Source organism: Dermacentor albipictus, chromosome 9 (genome assembly GCF_038994185.2).
Source record: "Dermacentor albipictus isolate Rhodes 1998 colony chromosome 9, USDA_Dalb.pri_finalv2, whole genome shotgun sequence".
NCBI lineage: Eukaryota > Metazoa > Arthropoda > Arachnida > Ixodida > Ixodidae > Dermacentor > Dermacentor albipictus.
In genome coordinates, this window is record NC_091829.1 from 85,167,242 (window position 1) to 85,181,991 (window position 14,750).

Genomic DNA, 14,750 nt, shown 5'->3' on the forward strand with positions numbered 1-14,750 from the left:
TTGTGGCACATTGGCCCAAGACATGGCACATAAAAACGGGCCTTAAAGTGACACTAAACCACCTCTGAGCTCAAATTTTTTATACATTAACTGCTGTGCACCAGTCTACAGTGAGCTGCAATAACCCTAAACCACCTCTGAGCTCAAATTTTTTATACAGTAACTGCTGTGCACCAGTCTACAGTGAGCTGCAATAATTTTTCTAAATGGTGTCATAATGGCAACTGCAGGCATTTGATTAATTTCTGTGTGGTTGCCATGCTTTCTTGCTGATCTTTGCTACCCTCCTCGCAACCACTCTCTCCTCCTTGTCGCATACTCTCACCATAAGTCGGCATACTCACGAGTTCACCAACTCCTCCTTCCTCCAGACTCATTTCGCTGGCTTCAGATAGGGTGCAAGTATGAATGGAGGCAAGTGGCCGATTTTGATTTGACGTGAATATGATGAGATACATAGGTACAGATATGGAGATACAGATATGATGTGAATATATGAGTGGCAGTGGGGTACGAGTGAATGGACATGAATGCTTGGAGTTGGTGAGTCTGGGTAAATGGAAGTTAATGCGACTATGACCATGAGTAGGGGCCAATAAATATGAGTGGAAGCAGCTATGAACACGAGTGAGTGTTCGTGAGCACAAGTGAGTATCCAATTATTTTGCTGACCCACGACTCCTGCGAGTGCTACAGTGCAGTGAAACCTATGGGCGATGTCATGCAAAGTGAAAAAAGTCCTGTATTGTCTGCCTGTGGTTGCCCAATGCACAACCCCAATTATATGAGATCTTCATGGAAGGATCAATGGTGCACGATGGGCGAGGTCCTTTTGTGGTTCTTTGAGGACACACAGGTGGCTCTTGTCACATTGGCAATCTTGCCCTCATCAAATGACTTTTCGGTGGCTTTTGCCTTGGTGATGTATGCGCATGACCCTGATTTGAGGAGCCCGAATGGTGAGACTAGAAATGAAATAGACTTTATACTCTGTGCCAACCCTGGCATCATACAAGATGTGGGCCTGCTCGTCAAAGTACACTAACAAAATACACTATACTGACGGGCGACTTCAATGCCAGGGTAGGCAAGAAGCAGGCTAGAGACAAGTCAGTCAGGGAATATGGCATAATCTGTAGGAATAGCAGAGGAGAATTATTAGTAGAGTTTGCAGAACAGAATAATATGCGGATAATGAATACCTTTTTCCGCAAGCGGGTTAGTCGAAAGTGGACATGGAGGAGCCCGAATGGCGAGACTAGAAATGAAATCGACTTCATACTCTGCGCGAATCCTGGCATCATACAAGATGTAGAAGTGCTCGGCAAGGTACGCTACAGTGACCATAGTATGGTAAGAACTCGAATTAGCCTATACTTGAGGAGGGAACGGAAGAAACTGGTACACAAGAAGCCAATCAATGATTTAGCGGTAAGAGGGAAACTAGAGGAGTTCCGGATCAAGCTACAGAACAGGTATTCGGCTTTAACTCGGGAAGAGGACCTTAGTGTTGAAGATATGAACGATAATCTTATGGACATCATTAAGGAGTGTGCAATAGAAGTCGGTGGTAACTCCGTTAGACAGGATGCCAGTAAGCTATCGCAGGAGACGAAAAATCGGATCAAGAAACGCCAATGTATGAAAGCCTCTAACCCTACAGCTAGAATAGAACTGGCAGAACTTTCCAAGGTAATCAAGCATAAGACAGCTGACATATAGAGGTATATGGATAGAATTGAACATGCTCTTGGGAACGGAGGAAGCCTAAAAGCAGTAAAGAAGAAACTAGGAATAGGCAAGAATCAGATGTATGCTTTAGGAGACAAAGCCGGCGATATCATAACTGATATGGATAAGATAGTTGAAGTGGCTGAGGAGTTCTATAGAGATTTATACAGTACCAGTGGCACCCACGATGATGATGGAAGAGACAATAGTCTAGAGAGATTCGAAATCCCACAGGTAACGCCGGAAGAAGTAAAGAAAGCCTTGGAAGCTATGAAAGGGGGAAGGCAGCTGGGGAGAATCAGGTAACAGCAGATTTGTTGAAGAATGGTGGGCAGATTGTTCTAGAAAAACTGGCCACCCTGTATACGCAATGCCTCATGACTTCGAGCGCACCGGAATCTTGGAAGAACGCTAACATAATCCTAACCCATAAGAAAGGGGACGCCAAAGACTTGAAAAATTATAGACCGATCAGCTTACTGTCCGTTGCCTACAAAGTATTTACTAAGGTAATCGCATATAGAATGAGTAACACCTTAGACTTCTGTCAACCAAAGGACCAGGCAGGATTTCGTAAAGCATACTCAAATACACACCATATTCACACTATCAATCAGGTGATAGAGAAATGTGGGGAATATAACCAACCCTTATATATAGCTTTCATTCATTACGAGAAAGCGTTTACTTCAGTCGAAACCTCAGCAGTCATGGAGGCATTACGGAACCAGGGTGTAGACGAGCCGTATGTAAATATACTGAAAGAATCTATGGCGGCTCCACAGCCACCGTTGTCCTCCATAAAGCAAGCAACAAAATCCCAATAAAGAAAGGCGTCAGGCAGGGAGATACGATCTCTCCAATGCTATTCACAGCATGTTTACAGGAAGTATTCAGAGACCTGGGTTGGGAAGAATTGGGGATAAAAGTTAATGGAGAATACCTTAGGAACTTGCGATTCGCTGATGATGGTGCCTTGCTTAGTAACTCAAGGGACCAATTGCAATGCATGCTCACTGACCTGGAGAGGCAAAGCAGAAGGGTAGGTCTAAAAATTAATCTGCAGAAAACTAAAGTAATGTTTAACAGTCCCGGAAGAGAACAGCAGTTACGATAGGTAGCGAGGCACTGGAAGTGGTAAGAGAATACATCTACTTAGGGCGAGTAGTGACCACGGATCCGGATCATGAGACTGAAATAACCAGAAGAATAAGAATGGGCTGGGGTGCGTTTGGCAGGCATTCTCAAATCATGAACAGCAGGTTGCCACTATCCCTCAAAAGGAAAGTGTATAACAGCTGTGTCTTACCAGTGCTCACCTACGGGGCAGATACCTGGAGGCTTACGAAAAGGGTTCTACTTAAATTGAGGACAACGCAACGAGCTATGGAAAGAAGAATGCTGGGTGTAACGTTAAGGGATAAGGAAAGGGCAGATTGGGCGAGAGAACAAAGGCGAGGTAATGACATCTTAGTTGAAATCAAGAAAAAGAAATGTGCATGGGCAGGACATGTAATGAGGAGGGAAGATAACCGATGGTCATCATTAAGGGTTACGGACTGGATTCCAAGGGAAGGGATGCGTAACAGGGGGTGGCAGAAAGTTAGGTGGGCGGATGAGATTAAGAAGTTTGCAGGGACAACATGGCCACAATTAGTACATGACCGGGGTAGTTGGAGAAGTATGGGAGAGGCCTTTGTCCTGCAGTGTGCATAACCAGTCTGATGATGATGATAAAAGTATAGTAGTCGCATGACGCTGTATGCTACAGCAGTGTGCACTGTCTTAGGAAGACAATAAGGCAAATGACTAAAGTGAAGCAATAAACAAGAAGAGTAGCTGTTTTTATTGTTTGGTGCACTTGCAACACCACCTCGGCACGTTTATGTGGCCATCGAGTCAGCAATCACATAGTGTTAGTAGGTATACAGAGACACTAATTCAGCGAACTTCATGGTGCCCCGTGCCAGTGTTGCCAACCATAGAGTAATTGCGCCATTTGTAGCTTGTTGTTTTTTATGACATTGGTTGCGTTCGATTTAGAAGCGGTGCATGGCACCAGAAACGAAAAGGTGCAGGTTGTGCTGTGCCAGGCTGCACCCACTCGCTGCAGAGTTCAACAGTGCACTATGAATAGGTGCAGAAGGTCCACAGAAACTTCATTGAATTGAGTAGGCATATTATGTTCATTGGGTTCTTTTTCAACCAGATACGGGGTTCTTTCAAAGTTTCACATTTAACCAATGAAAAGTAATGTAATAGCTTTCAAAACACACCACAGTGTGTTTACTCAACTCAGTTCCTTGCTGTTAAACTGACAAGATGCCACAACCAAGTCAGAATCCCTGTATTCAGGATGGACTCCAATTTCCTTAATAATAACAATGCACTTTTATGCCTGCCATCTTACACCAGCGACATCGCACATCCACCACTTTACTTTTTAATTAAAAGCCGGAGTGCAGCATAGCTTATTCACAGTGAGAACTCCTGAACACTTTATTTATGAGGATTCAACAAATTCAGATTTCAACATGAACGTATAACGGTAACATGTCAAGAAATAAGCTCTCATGCGATGCTGCTGTACTTCAAGGAGATACTTTTGTCAAACTGTTGCTCATACAAGTGAGGCATATTTACAGCACTGGAAAACAAAGGCGGCATAAAGAAAACTTGACATATTGCTGCAGACCAATCACAACGGACAGATCTGAATGTAAAGTGTGGGATGATTTGCAGAAGTTGTCATACACATCATAGCCAACACATCTGTCTGCAAAGCATTACAGCCTTTGGGTAGCTGACAAGGTGAGATTATGTTTAAAAGATGGGTTGTGACAAAATATAGCTATAAAAATGCTTTACGTCATGTGTCACTGTAACATCCTTAATTACATGCAGTGTACCTGTTATTTCTCTGTTATCAATAAACTTCAACTTCAATTGAGAGAATCTCTGCCTCGGTGGCAACACTTCCCAAGCCACTGTACTATCTGAACATGGCCTCCACTGACTTAGTGTCCCCAAGGTTTAAAGATGGCCTGAAGGGAAACCATTTGCACAGTTTTGGGACGATCTTGAAGATTCAGGCATTAATGATGCATGCTTTGCTCTTAAGACCAAGACTTCCTGCACTCCCAGCAAACTGTGGCAAAAATATGCTGGAATCGCTGTGCTTGGTGCCCAGTGATGCAATTCTGAAAAAGATTGAGTGTATTGGATCTATTGATAACGGAAGATTTGCTCCAACATTATTCTTGTTTCATTCGAGGTGGACTGGGTTCCCATCCCAGACATCCCATCGTCATCACCAGCCTATCTTGTGAATCTACTTGCGGAACAAAGGCCTCTCCCAGCAATCTCCAATTATGACCACCTTGCGACAGTTGATTCCTTGCCAGTAAATTTTCTGATCTCATATCACACCACTTAATCATGCACTGGCCTTGACTGCGTTTCACTTCCCTTGGCACCCATTCTGTTACCTCTAAGTAACAGACCACAGGTTATCTGTTCTGTGTATTGCATGACCTGCCCAGCTCTACTGCTTCCTCATAATCTCATTGAGGATGTGGGCTACTCTGTTTACTCCCAAATCCACGTTGCCCTCTTTGTATCTCTTAAGCCTTTCTGCTTGAATGATTCCTATAGGAGTCGTAATGCTTTACATCAAGTATCCTACTTGGAGGAAAGCCAGCACCAAGACATCTTAGAAATCTGAGTGTCAGCAATGCTGATTACATTAGTTGTGAAATTGGTGCTGCAGTTAAATGTAGTTCTCTCTGATATTTTGCAAATGTCCATGCATCTCATCAAGCTGAGGTTAGGCCTCTGTGTGATATCCGTGGAGATTGCTCCCTAAGGCATATGCACAAAAATATTCTTCAAATACTTCGTGGCCATACTTCACACCATTATGATTGTATATTTAGAAGTTTGAGGAATCGTACACTGACTGCAATGCCCTGATTTGTTGGCAATTAATAAGGAAAGCCTTTGATATGTTGTCAAAAACTGCACGGAAAATTCTTTCTCTATTTTTGCCCGTCTTTTCTCATTCTGATGCGCCCAATATAAATTTCTCACTTTAGCGATAACATTTGGACCATAAACGGCCAACGCTCGTGTCTCTTAGCCATCTTGCCCACTGTTGCTCATTGCACAGTCCTCAGTCTTTTGCTTTTTTTCGTTTCTTGGTAATCTCCCAACCTTCAGCCTCACAAGATAGTACTGTTAGAATACACCAATCGTATGCTTTTGTTGCAATAACAAATGCATAGTCACTCCAGCTGCACTCACGGTGTCAGCATCAATACACGATGACCTGGCCATTTGCAGACCATTTAGGTATCAAAACAGAATGCAGAACTGGCATTCGGTATACACCACTCACGGCATTCCTCTGCCAAACACAACATGCTGTGCTGAAACACTAGCACAGGCACGTGAATGCAGGATAAAAAATATATCATTTTGTAACATGGGCAATGCCTGACGAGATGCTCGCCACAGCACATCTGGCAGCATAACCATAGGTGCAAGGAAAATGAATACATCAAGTTCCTTGTATCGTTGGAAAGTGAGGCTGAAGGCTACTGGCCGAGTGCACTCCGACAATGTCCGTACATCGCTGCACCCATACACCTCATAGTATTAACTAGGGGCGTCTGTGTCAGCAGGCGTTTGGTGTGTTGCGGCACCACGTACCCAAGCACATGAGGGCTGGCCTGTTCAGCGTGTAGCCGTGTCTGGGGAAAGGGGGATCCTGGGGGTTGAGCCGATGCCGGGTGTTCGGACCTTTAAGGTCCCCTGGCGGAGGCAACACACCTCTTTGGCCTCTGCTTCACATAGACGGCACAATCGGACTGACCCACCCGAGGGAAATCAGCAGTTGCCTTTTCCTGTCTCTCTCTCTCCCTCCATCCTTTGTCTTTCTATTCCTTTCTATCTTTCCTGTTTTCTCCTGTCTTCCCTTACAATTTTTTCAGGCAGCAAGGGTTAACCTTGCATGAATGGCCAACCTAGGTTATTTCATATTTGGTTATAATGGTAATGTACAGCTGGCATTTGCAGGCCGTGTTTCGCAAGTTCTGCAGCGTCCCCTTGTAGGACTCCACAGTGGGTGGCTTGCGTTACTGCCGAAATTAGACTCTCTTATGGCTACTTCCTTCCCCCCCCACTGCCTGATCGCTCCATGAAGAGAGGGCGCACCAATGATGTCTTCGAGTTTTTTGCCTGTAAAAAGGAAACTTTTCCTCATTTCCATGTAGTCCACTCCGAACAACCAGACAAACTCGTGCGAACAATCTCACCATTCCTCGTATCTAAGTCTCTCACCCAAGTTTTTGGTAAAAGTTATAAAGCATCCAGGAAGGCAAGCGGTGAACTCCTCTTGGAGCTCCACAACCAGAAACAATAGGAAAAGCTACCCAATCTAGTATCGTTTGGGGACGCCCAGGTAACTGTAACTCCCCATCGTACTATGAATACCACCCATGGTGTAGTCTCAGATGACGATGTCTTGGAGCTGACTGAAGCTGAACTCCTGGAAGGCTTCAGTGAGCAGAATGTCATCGACGTTAAACTAATTAAAATGAGGCGTGACGATAAGGAAATAAAGACCAAACACCTGATACTTACTTTTTGCACAAGTGTTCTGCCCAAGTCCATTGAGGCCGGGAATATCAAGCTTTGTGTTCAGCCCTATGTTCCCAATCCCCTGCGATGTTTGAAATGCCAGCGTTTCAGTCACTATTCATAGAGCTGCCAGTGCCTAAGGAGCGGCGAGGCTTTCTCGATCGCTTCAGAAAAGACAAAACTCGCGTCACTGCGTCTCCAAAGGGCCCGCAAACTTATCTTAATCTCTTAAACACACAGCGCCCAACACATCTATCATAATGGAAACACAAATGCTACAGTGGAATGTACGAGGACTTCTACATAACCTGGACGACATTAGAGAACTATTGCACAAACATAATTCAAGGTTGCTGTGTGTTCAAGGGACACATCTGAAACCCACACAGACAAACTTTCTACATCAGTGCATAATTTATCGTAAAGATCGCAACGAGGCTAACGCCTCCAACGGTGTTGCAATAGTTGCGGACAAATCTGTAGCTTGTCAACAGATCGCCCTCCAGACGCCCCTTGGGGCAGTGTCATTTTGGGCAATCCTTTTTAACAAACTGGTGACTGTGTGTTCTATATACATACCGCCTAACTATCATCTGAGAAAAACCAATTTCTATAACCTAATTAATCAGCTTCCTGACCCCCACATACTCGTGGGAGATTTTAATGCCCACAACACGATGTGGGGAGATTCGCGCTGCGACACGAGAGGTCTATTGAAAATTTTCTTCTGACCTCTAGTGCCTGCCTGTCTAATAAGAAGGCGCCAACGTATTGCAGTGTCCAACATAACACATATTTAGCAATAGATCTAGCAATCGGTTCTTCTCTTCTGCCTCATCTAGAATGGTTTGTGATCAATCATTGGTATGGAAGTGACCACTTTGCTGTAATTTGAAACCTGATAACTCTGCATGAGAACCCTCCGCATATTCCTCGATGGGAATTAGCATCGGCAGACTGGGAGCATTTTAAAGAATCATCTTATTAAACACGAGATTTTATAAATGATGTTACTATAGATGATGCTGTTGCATATTTTACTGCTTTTATTATTGATGCAGCCAAAAAGTTTATCCCGCAGACGAATGGTGGTTCACTTAGAAGACGTGTTCCCTGGTGGAACGAGGACTGTAGAGAGGCGCGAAAGAGACAGAACGAGGTATGGGGCATATTGCGCAGATCGCCTAACGCCGAAAACCTAATTCAGTTTAAACAAATTAAATCACAGGGGAGGCGGACATGACGTCAGGCAAAGAGAGAAAGTTGGGTGAGGTTCCTCTCCGGCATTAATTCATACATGCAGGAGGCAAACGTGTGGAATGGCTTAAGAAAGCTAAAAGGGCAACAAATCCATCCGTTGCCTCTGGTGAACGACCAAGGGAATACCTTGCAAGACCAGGCAGACTCCCTTGAGGAACACTTTGAACATGTGTCGAGCTCAATACACTATTCTCAATCTTTCCTTAAATACAAAGAAATAGAAGAACTTAAGCCATTCATACGTAAATGCAAACACGACGAAGCGTATAACCTGCCACTCTATATTGACGTGTTGAGAGCTACCTTGATTTCATGCCAGAGCACTGCACCGAGACCTGACCGAGTCATGTATGACATGATAAAAAACTTACACACTGACACACAAGTTGCACTACTCGCACTCTTCAACACTATTTGGGCTGCTGGATACCTTCCACACACATGGAAGGAAGCGATTGTAGTCCCTGTTTTGAAACAGGAGAAAGACCCATCCATGGCGGAAAGTTATTGCCCGATAACTCTTACAAGCTGCTTGTGTAAGCTTTTTGAAAAAAGGGTTAATCGCAGACTCATACATTTCCTTGAACTCAACAATATACTTGAGGTCGCGGGATCGAATCCCGGCCACGGCAGCCACATTTCGATGGGGGCGAAATGCGAAAACACCCGTGTACTTAGATTTAGGTGCACGTTAAAGAACCCCAGGTAGTCAAAATTTCCGGAGTCCTCCACTACGGCGTGCCTCATAATCAGAAAGTGGTTTTGGCACGTAAAGCCCCATAATTTTTTTTTTATCCCTATCAGTGTGGCCTCAGAGAAGGGCAGTCGACAACAGATAATCTTGTGCGCATTGAAGGATATATCTGCAATGCATTTGTACACAAACAGTATGTCGATATTCCTCGATATGGAGAAGGCGTATGATACAACATGGCATTACGGGATCTTGAGAGACTTGTCGGGAATGGGCATCTGTGGAAATATGCTGAAAATAATTGAAAGCTATTTGTTAAAGTGTATCTTCCACGTGAAAATTGGCAACATATTATTGTGACCTTTTACACAAGAAACAGGTGTACCCCAGGGAGGCGTGCTTAGTTGTACGCTCTTTATCGAGAAGATCAACATGCTTCGTGCTTCATTACCGCCTGCCATATTTTATTCTGTCTACGTGGACGACATTCAAGTCAGCTTCAAATCCTGTAACTTCGCAGTATGTGAGAGAAAGGTACAGCAGGGCTTGAACAAGGTGTTTGAGTGGGCAGACAAAAACAGATTTAAAATCAGCCCTCACAAAAGTTCTTGTGTTCTTTTTACTAGAAAGAGAGGCCTGGTTCCAGATTCTTTTGTTCAACTGTGTGGACAACAAATACCTATCAACAAAGAACATAAATTTCTAGGTATTATACTTGACTGTAGGTCGACTTTCATTCCACACATTAAATATGTTAAAGAAAAATGTCTAAGAACAATGAACTTACTGAAAATTCTATCTTACACAACATGGGGTAGCAACAGGAAGTGTCTGATGGATGTTTATAAGAGCCTGATTCGATCACAATTTGACTATGGTGCCGTTGTATATAACTCTGCCGCTCCGAGCACACTAAAGATTCTAGATCCTGTCCACCATCTTGGTATCTGCGTTTCCACTAGCGCTTTCAGGACAAGCCCTATTGAAAGCTTATACACGGAACCAAATGAATGCTCACTCCATCTGCAAAGAACTTACGTCATCCTCACATATATTTCCTGAAAATACACTCCAATCATCAACATTCGTGTTCTAACACTGTTAATGATATGACGTGTGCTACACTTTTCCGTAATCATCCCTCTGTAAGACAGCCTTTCTCGCTGCGTGTGAGGGAGCTTAGTGATGAAATGCATGTCCCACTCCTCGAGCTTCGCTTAATGCATTCAACCAAGCTGTTACCACCTTGGGAGTGGCAGGTGGTAGAATGTGACATATCCTTTCTAGAAGGAACAAAACATGCACCAGAGACCAAAATCCGAATGCATTTCCTAGAACTCCAGCACAAGCACTCCTGCGCAGAGTTCTACACGGACGCTTCGAAGTCAAATGCCAGGGTGTCCTATGCAGCCGTCGGCCCATCCTTCTTGGAAACCGATGTACTGCATCCGGAAACAAGTATCTTTATGGCCGAGGCCTACGCATTACTGTCTGCTGTGAAGCATATAAGAAAATCAAAACTTCAAAAAGCAGCTATATATACACACTCCCTAAGCATCGTGAAGGCCTTGATTTCACTCTATACACACACAAAAATCCAGTATTTAATTAACTCTATTCTGTCTTGTGTAAACCTAACCAGCATATCATTATATGCTGAGTGCTTGGCCATAGGAGCATCGAGGGTAATGTTCTGGTGGACGACACGGCCACGTCAATCGCATTGAAAGCTGTTAACCCTACCGCTGATGTGCCTGTCACAGATCTGAGGCCTTTCTTATGGAAAAAAACTGTGAAACCATTGGCAGTGCATATGGGACGCGCAAACAAATAATAAGCTCCATGTGATAAAGCCACAGTTTAGATTCTGACCCTCTGCAACAAAATAATGCCGAACAGGTGTCCTATTCTGTCGTCTCAGAATGGGACACACATTTGGCACCCATAACTTTCTACTTACCGCAAATGACCCTCCTACCTGTGGTAGATGCGGGAAGAGGCTGATCGTCCTCCTGGAGTGTCGGGAAGCCCAATCTGAGAGAAGGAGACGTTTTTCCTTAGCATACCGGCAGCACATTCCTCTTCATCCTGTAATGTTTCTCGGTCCAGAACCGCTTTTTGATACAAATGCAGTCCTAGGTTTTCTCAGAGATGTCTTACATGTTATTAGTCCAATACATTCGTAATGCTTCCTCTCTTCAGAGGATGCCGCTGTGATAGTTGTACTGTATAGCGCATGCCTCCAGGCCCTTGTGTTTTCAAGAGCTCTGGTGGGGCAGTTACGCTGTAGCTAATTTTTGCATCTTACATGTTCTGTATATAATATCATTCTTTCGCAGTGCAGTGTAAGGCTCATAGTACTCGTCATTAGTCATCGCCATAATCTTATTGCATGTAGATTTTACGTACTTTACAGTGACTATATTTTAGGCCCCTTTACAGCCACGTCACATCAACTTCACAGAACTTATAATTTACTGCGAAATCACTAACAGTCTTGGCACTCTTTGGCCATACCTGGACCTTGCGCCACTAAACAACTCACATTCATTCATTATTAACCGATAGAGATAACCAACCAGTGTCCCAGCAGCATATCTCAGCACATTTACTGGGAATTGACTTTGATATTCATCCTTTGATGTTCGATTCTATTCTGTTCATTTTTTCTTTTCTGTGTGGATTTATTCATTTGCTGTTTATTTGGGCTATAAAACAAGAAAAAAATATCGAGATTTGTCTAGGTAGCTGCTAAAAAGTATGAATGCCTCACAGTGTATCAGACGTGTCTCTCATACATACAACACTCATTCAACAGAGGCAGTTTAATGTAAGTATAACGTGAGTTTGAACATGAGCATAAAGATAACGAGCTATTCATGACTTCAAAATACCACTCAAACCCTTTCCTTTTTTCCCAGCCATTGCCACTTTCACTTGTTGGCTAAAAGAACAGTGACAGGAGCTTGTCTGTGGCTACTTTTTTCCAGAACACTGAGACAATTGCACTGCTAAAGCGACGGGGCCCAGAAGGATGCCAGCTGGAAGAGGTGAAAGCAGCCAGTGCAGCTCGGTTCACGCTCCTTGCGACGGTGTTGGGGCTCAGGGGCCGCCAGCTGACACTGCAGCCCGTGAAGGATGAGCTGGGGAACCTGCTGGCATGGAACGGGGAGATCTTCGGAGGCCTCAAGGTAACACCTTTCTTTTTTTCTTTGTGTGAGTTTGCCCTTCGGCAAGCTAACATCAATAAGAGAGCAGCAGTGGGATCCATGAGGTCCCCTGAATGCAAAGCATCCATCAATGTCATCAGTGCAATGTGGGTCTTCATCCAAGGTAACACTTCCATATCTGCCAGCTCTCCCAAATTTTCTGGAATGCTTTTGAATTTGGGCTTGTAACGATCTTGTTAATGTTGCATCAAGATTTATGAAAAATAAATTCTGTTCACAAAAAAGTTTCACTCGTTGGTCTCCGAATATCCGTTAGCAGTCTTTCGATGGTGAAAGGGCGCTAGATGTGGCACTTGCTTCGAGCAAATTTGTACAGACGAGCTCCCAAAACAGGCAAAATTGGGAACATAAAAGTTGGGGAAAAGACATTATTATATAAAAACAATGTATTGCTTGTCATCCTTTGTTGTTCTAAGTTTGCTGCTGCTTGTACACAGCATCTAAAGGTAAGCCATCGTTAACAAAGTATGTATCGCACAAAAGGCATGTGCTCAAGGCAAGCTAAAAAAAATAATAATAATAATGTGCACTCTCCCTCCTCTTCTGTTGGTGCCGCGTCTGTGGGACATTTTATTAATTTTAACTCTTTCGTTACCACGAGAAATGTGCTCATTTTCAGTGCTTTATGTTTTAAAATTTTATTTCGAGACCTATAGTTGTCATCACGTATACTGTGACACCTAAAATTATAGCTTGTGTTTTGAATGGTTGTTAAGCAGGTAACAATTTCTCTGACAACTTTTGAAAATTCTTACATGAAACTTGAAAGAAGCACCTCAAGTAACATCAATGAAAGTAATAATTTGCTAGTTTTAGTTTAAGTACTGATAGTAAATATATCTAAAATAAACAAAATGAGATCCTGGTTCCTAGATCCCAATTTCTGTAAGTCAGATCACACACACAAAAAAAAGTTATTATGAAGATTTGTTGGCATGAATACTAGCCATAGATCCATGCTATGCAGGAAAGCAGTAGCCTCACAAATGTGAAAATGGGTAAGCTCTTGTCATAAAGAGAGCATTTGTTTTTACTCATTGCAGCAGGCACTTAGCTCATTTTTTATTGCATTCTTTAGGCTCACCAAGCAATGCTTGTCACGTAAGGGAGCATGCAAAAGCCTCCTCATGCTTGATTGTTTCAATTCAATCAGCTCTTCTGGGCAAGAAGTATGGCCTAGCGGACAGTCAACTGGTGCTGGAGCTTCTGCATGCATTGTTAATGTCCTGTACAGTGCTGTACAGTAATGTGGAACGTTGTGCTACATTGTACAGTAATGAATAAGGGCACTTGAGCAGGCAGTCTTCAAAATGTAAGAGTTCAGATAACCAGTCAAGTTTTGGTCGAAGGTCAAGTTTCGGTCAAACACTAGCGGCTAATCTCAATGACACCTCCAGCCGAAATTTTATTTTTCCAGACTACCCAGTCTCCCAAAAATTGTCAGATCTGACAAATAGCAAAAGTTCATTTGTCATTTCAGGGGGTGCATGAGGTTCCTAGTAAAAGAATTCCAACAGAAATGTATAACAATGCATAGAAAAACTGCCGATCGAATTGATCAATTTCTACACGCGCAGTAACGGAAGACTGCGGTAACGTTCACAGGTTGGCAGCTATGCACTTCATTCTGCATGCCACTTGCTACACACAGGCCTACTGTCCTCCATTTCACACATCCTGTAGTGAACTGGCTTTTGATCTATGGCATCTTACTGAATGTCTTCATATGTTAGAGCTAGAACATGTAGAGCTACTGTTATGAAGTTGATTGCATCTCCAAACGAAATTTCTAAAACCTGATGTTTTGGAGCCTCAGTTAGGCTCCAAAACATCAGTTAGTTAGGTTCCGTCCTTACCGGTTGAACAACAGGTGGCAACGGTTAGGCTGGTGACCAGACCAAGAAAACAAGTTTACCAGCCCAGGCAACACCCTCGGCTTCTGTTATCAAGATCTTCTGTTAAGCTGCACTCCATTGCCACCCGTCATTTAACACACATGTTAAGGACAAGACAAAGGATGCAAGCATAGCATCGTCTTGTCTTCATCCCTTATGAAGCAGCTACCCTTGTTGAATATTGTGGTTAAACGAGAGGTTATGATGTTGCAAGGCATTGTGCAAATGCAGTCTCTTCACAGGAAGCTAAAAAGAAATATCAAGTTTAGTGGTATGAATAAATTGTACTCCTGCAATACA

The 14,750-nt window shown here is 43.4% G+C and overlaps 1 protein-coding gene across 1 annotated transcript in view; it reads left to right on the forward strand.

Moving 5' to 3' along the window:
* LOC135919861 (asparagine synthetase domain-containing protein 1) overlaps positions 1-14,750 on the forward strand; it is a 45,529-nt gene that overhangs the window by 4,756 nt on the left and 26,023 nt on the right. The window contains exon 2 of the mRNA XM_065453842.1: positions 12,316-12,516. Coding sequence (XP_065309914.1) covers positions 12,316-12,516 — 201 coding nt within the window. The remainder of the gene's footprint in view (positions 1-12,315; positions 12,517-14,750) is intronic.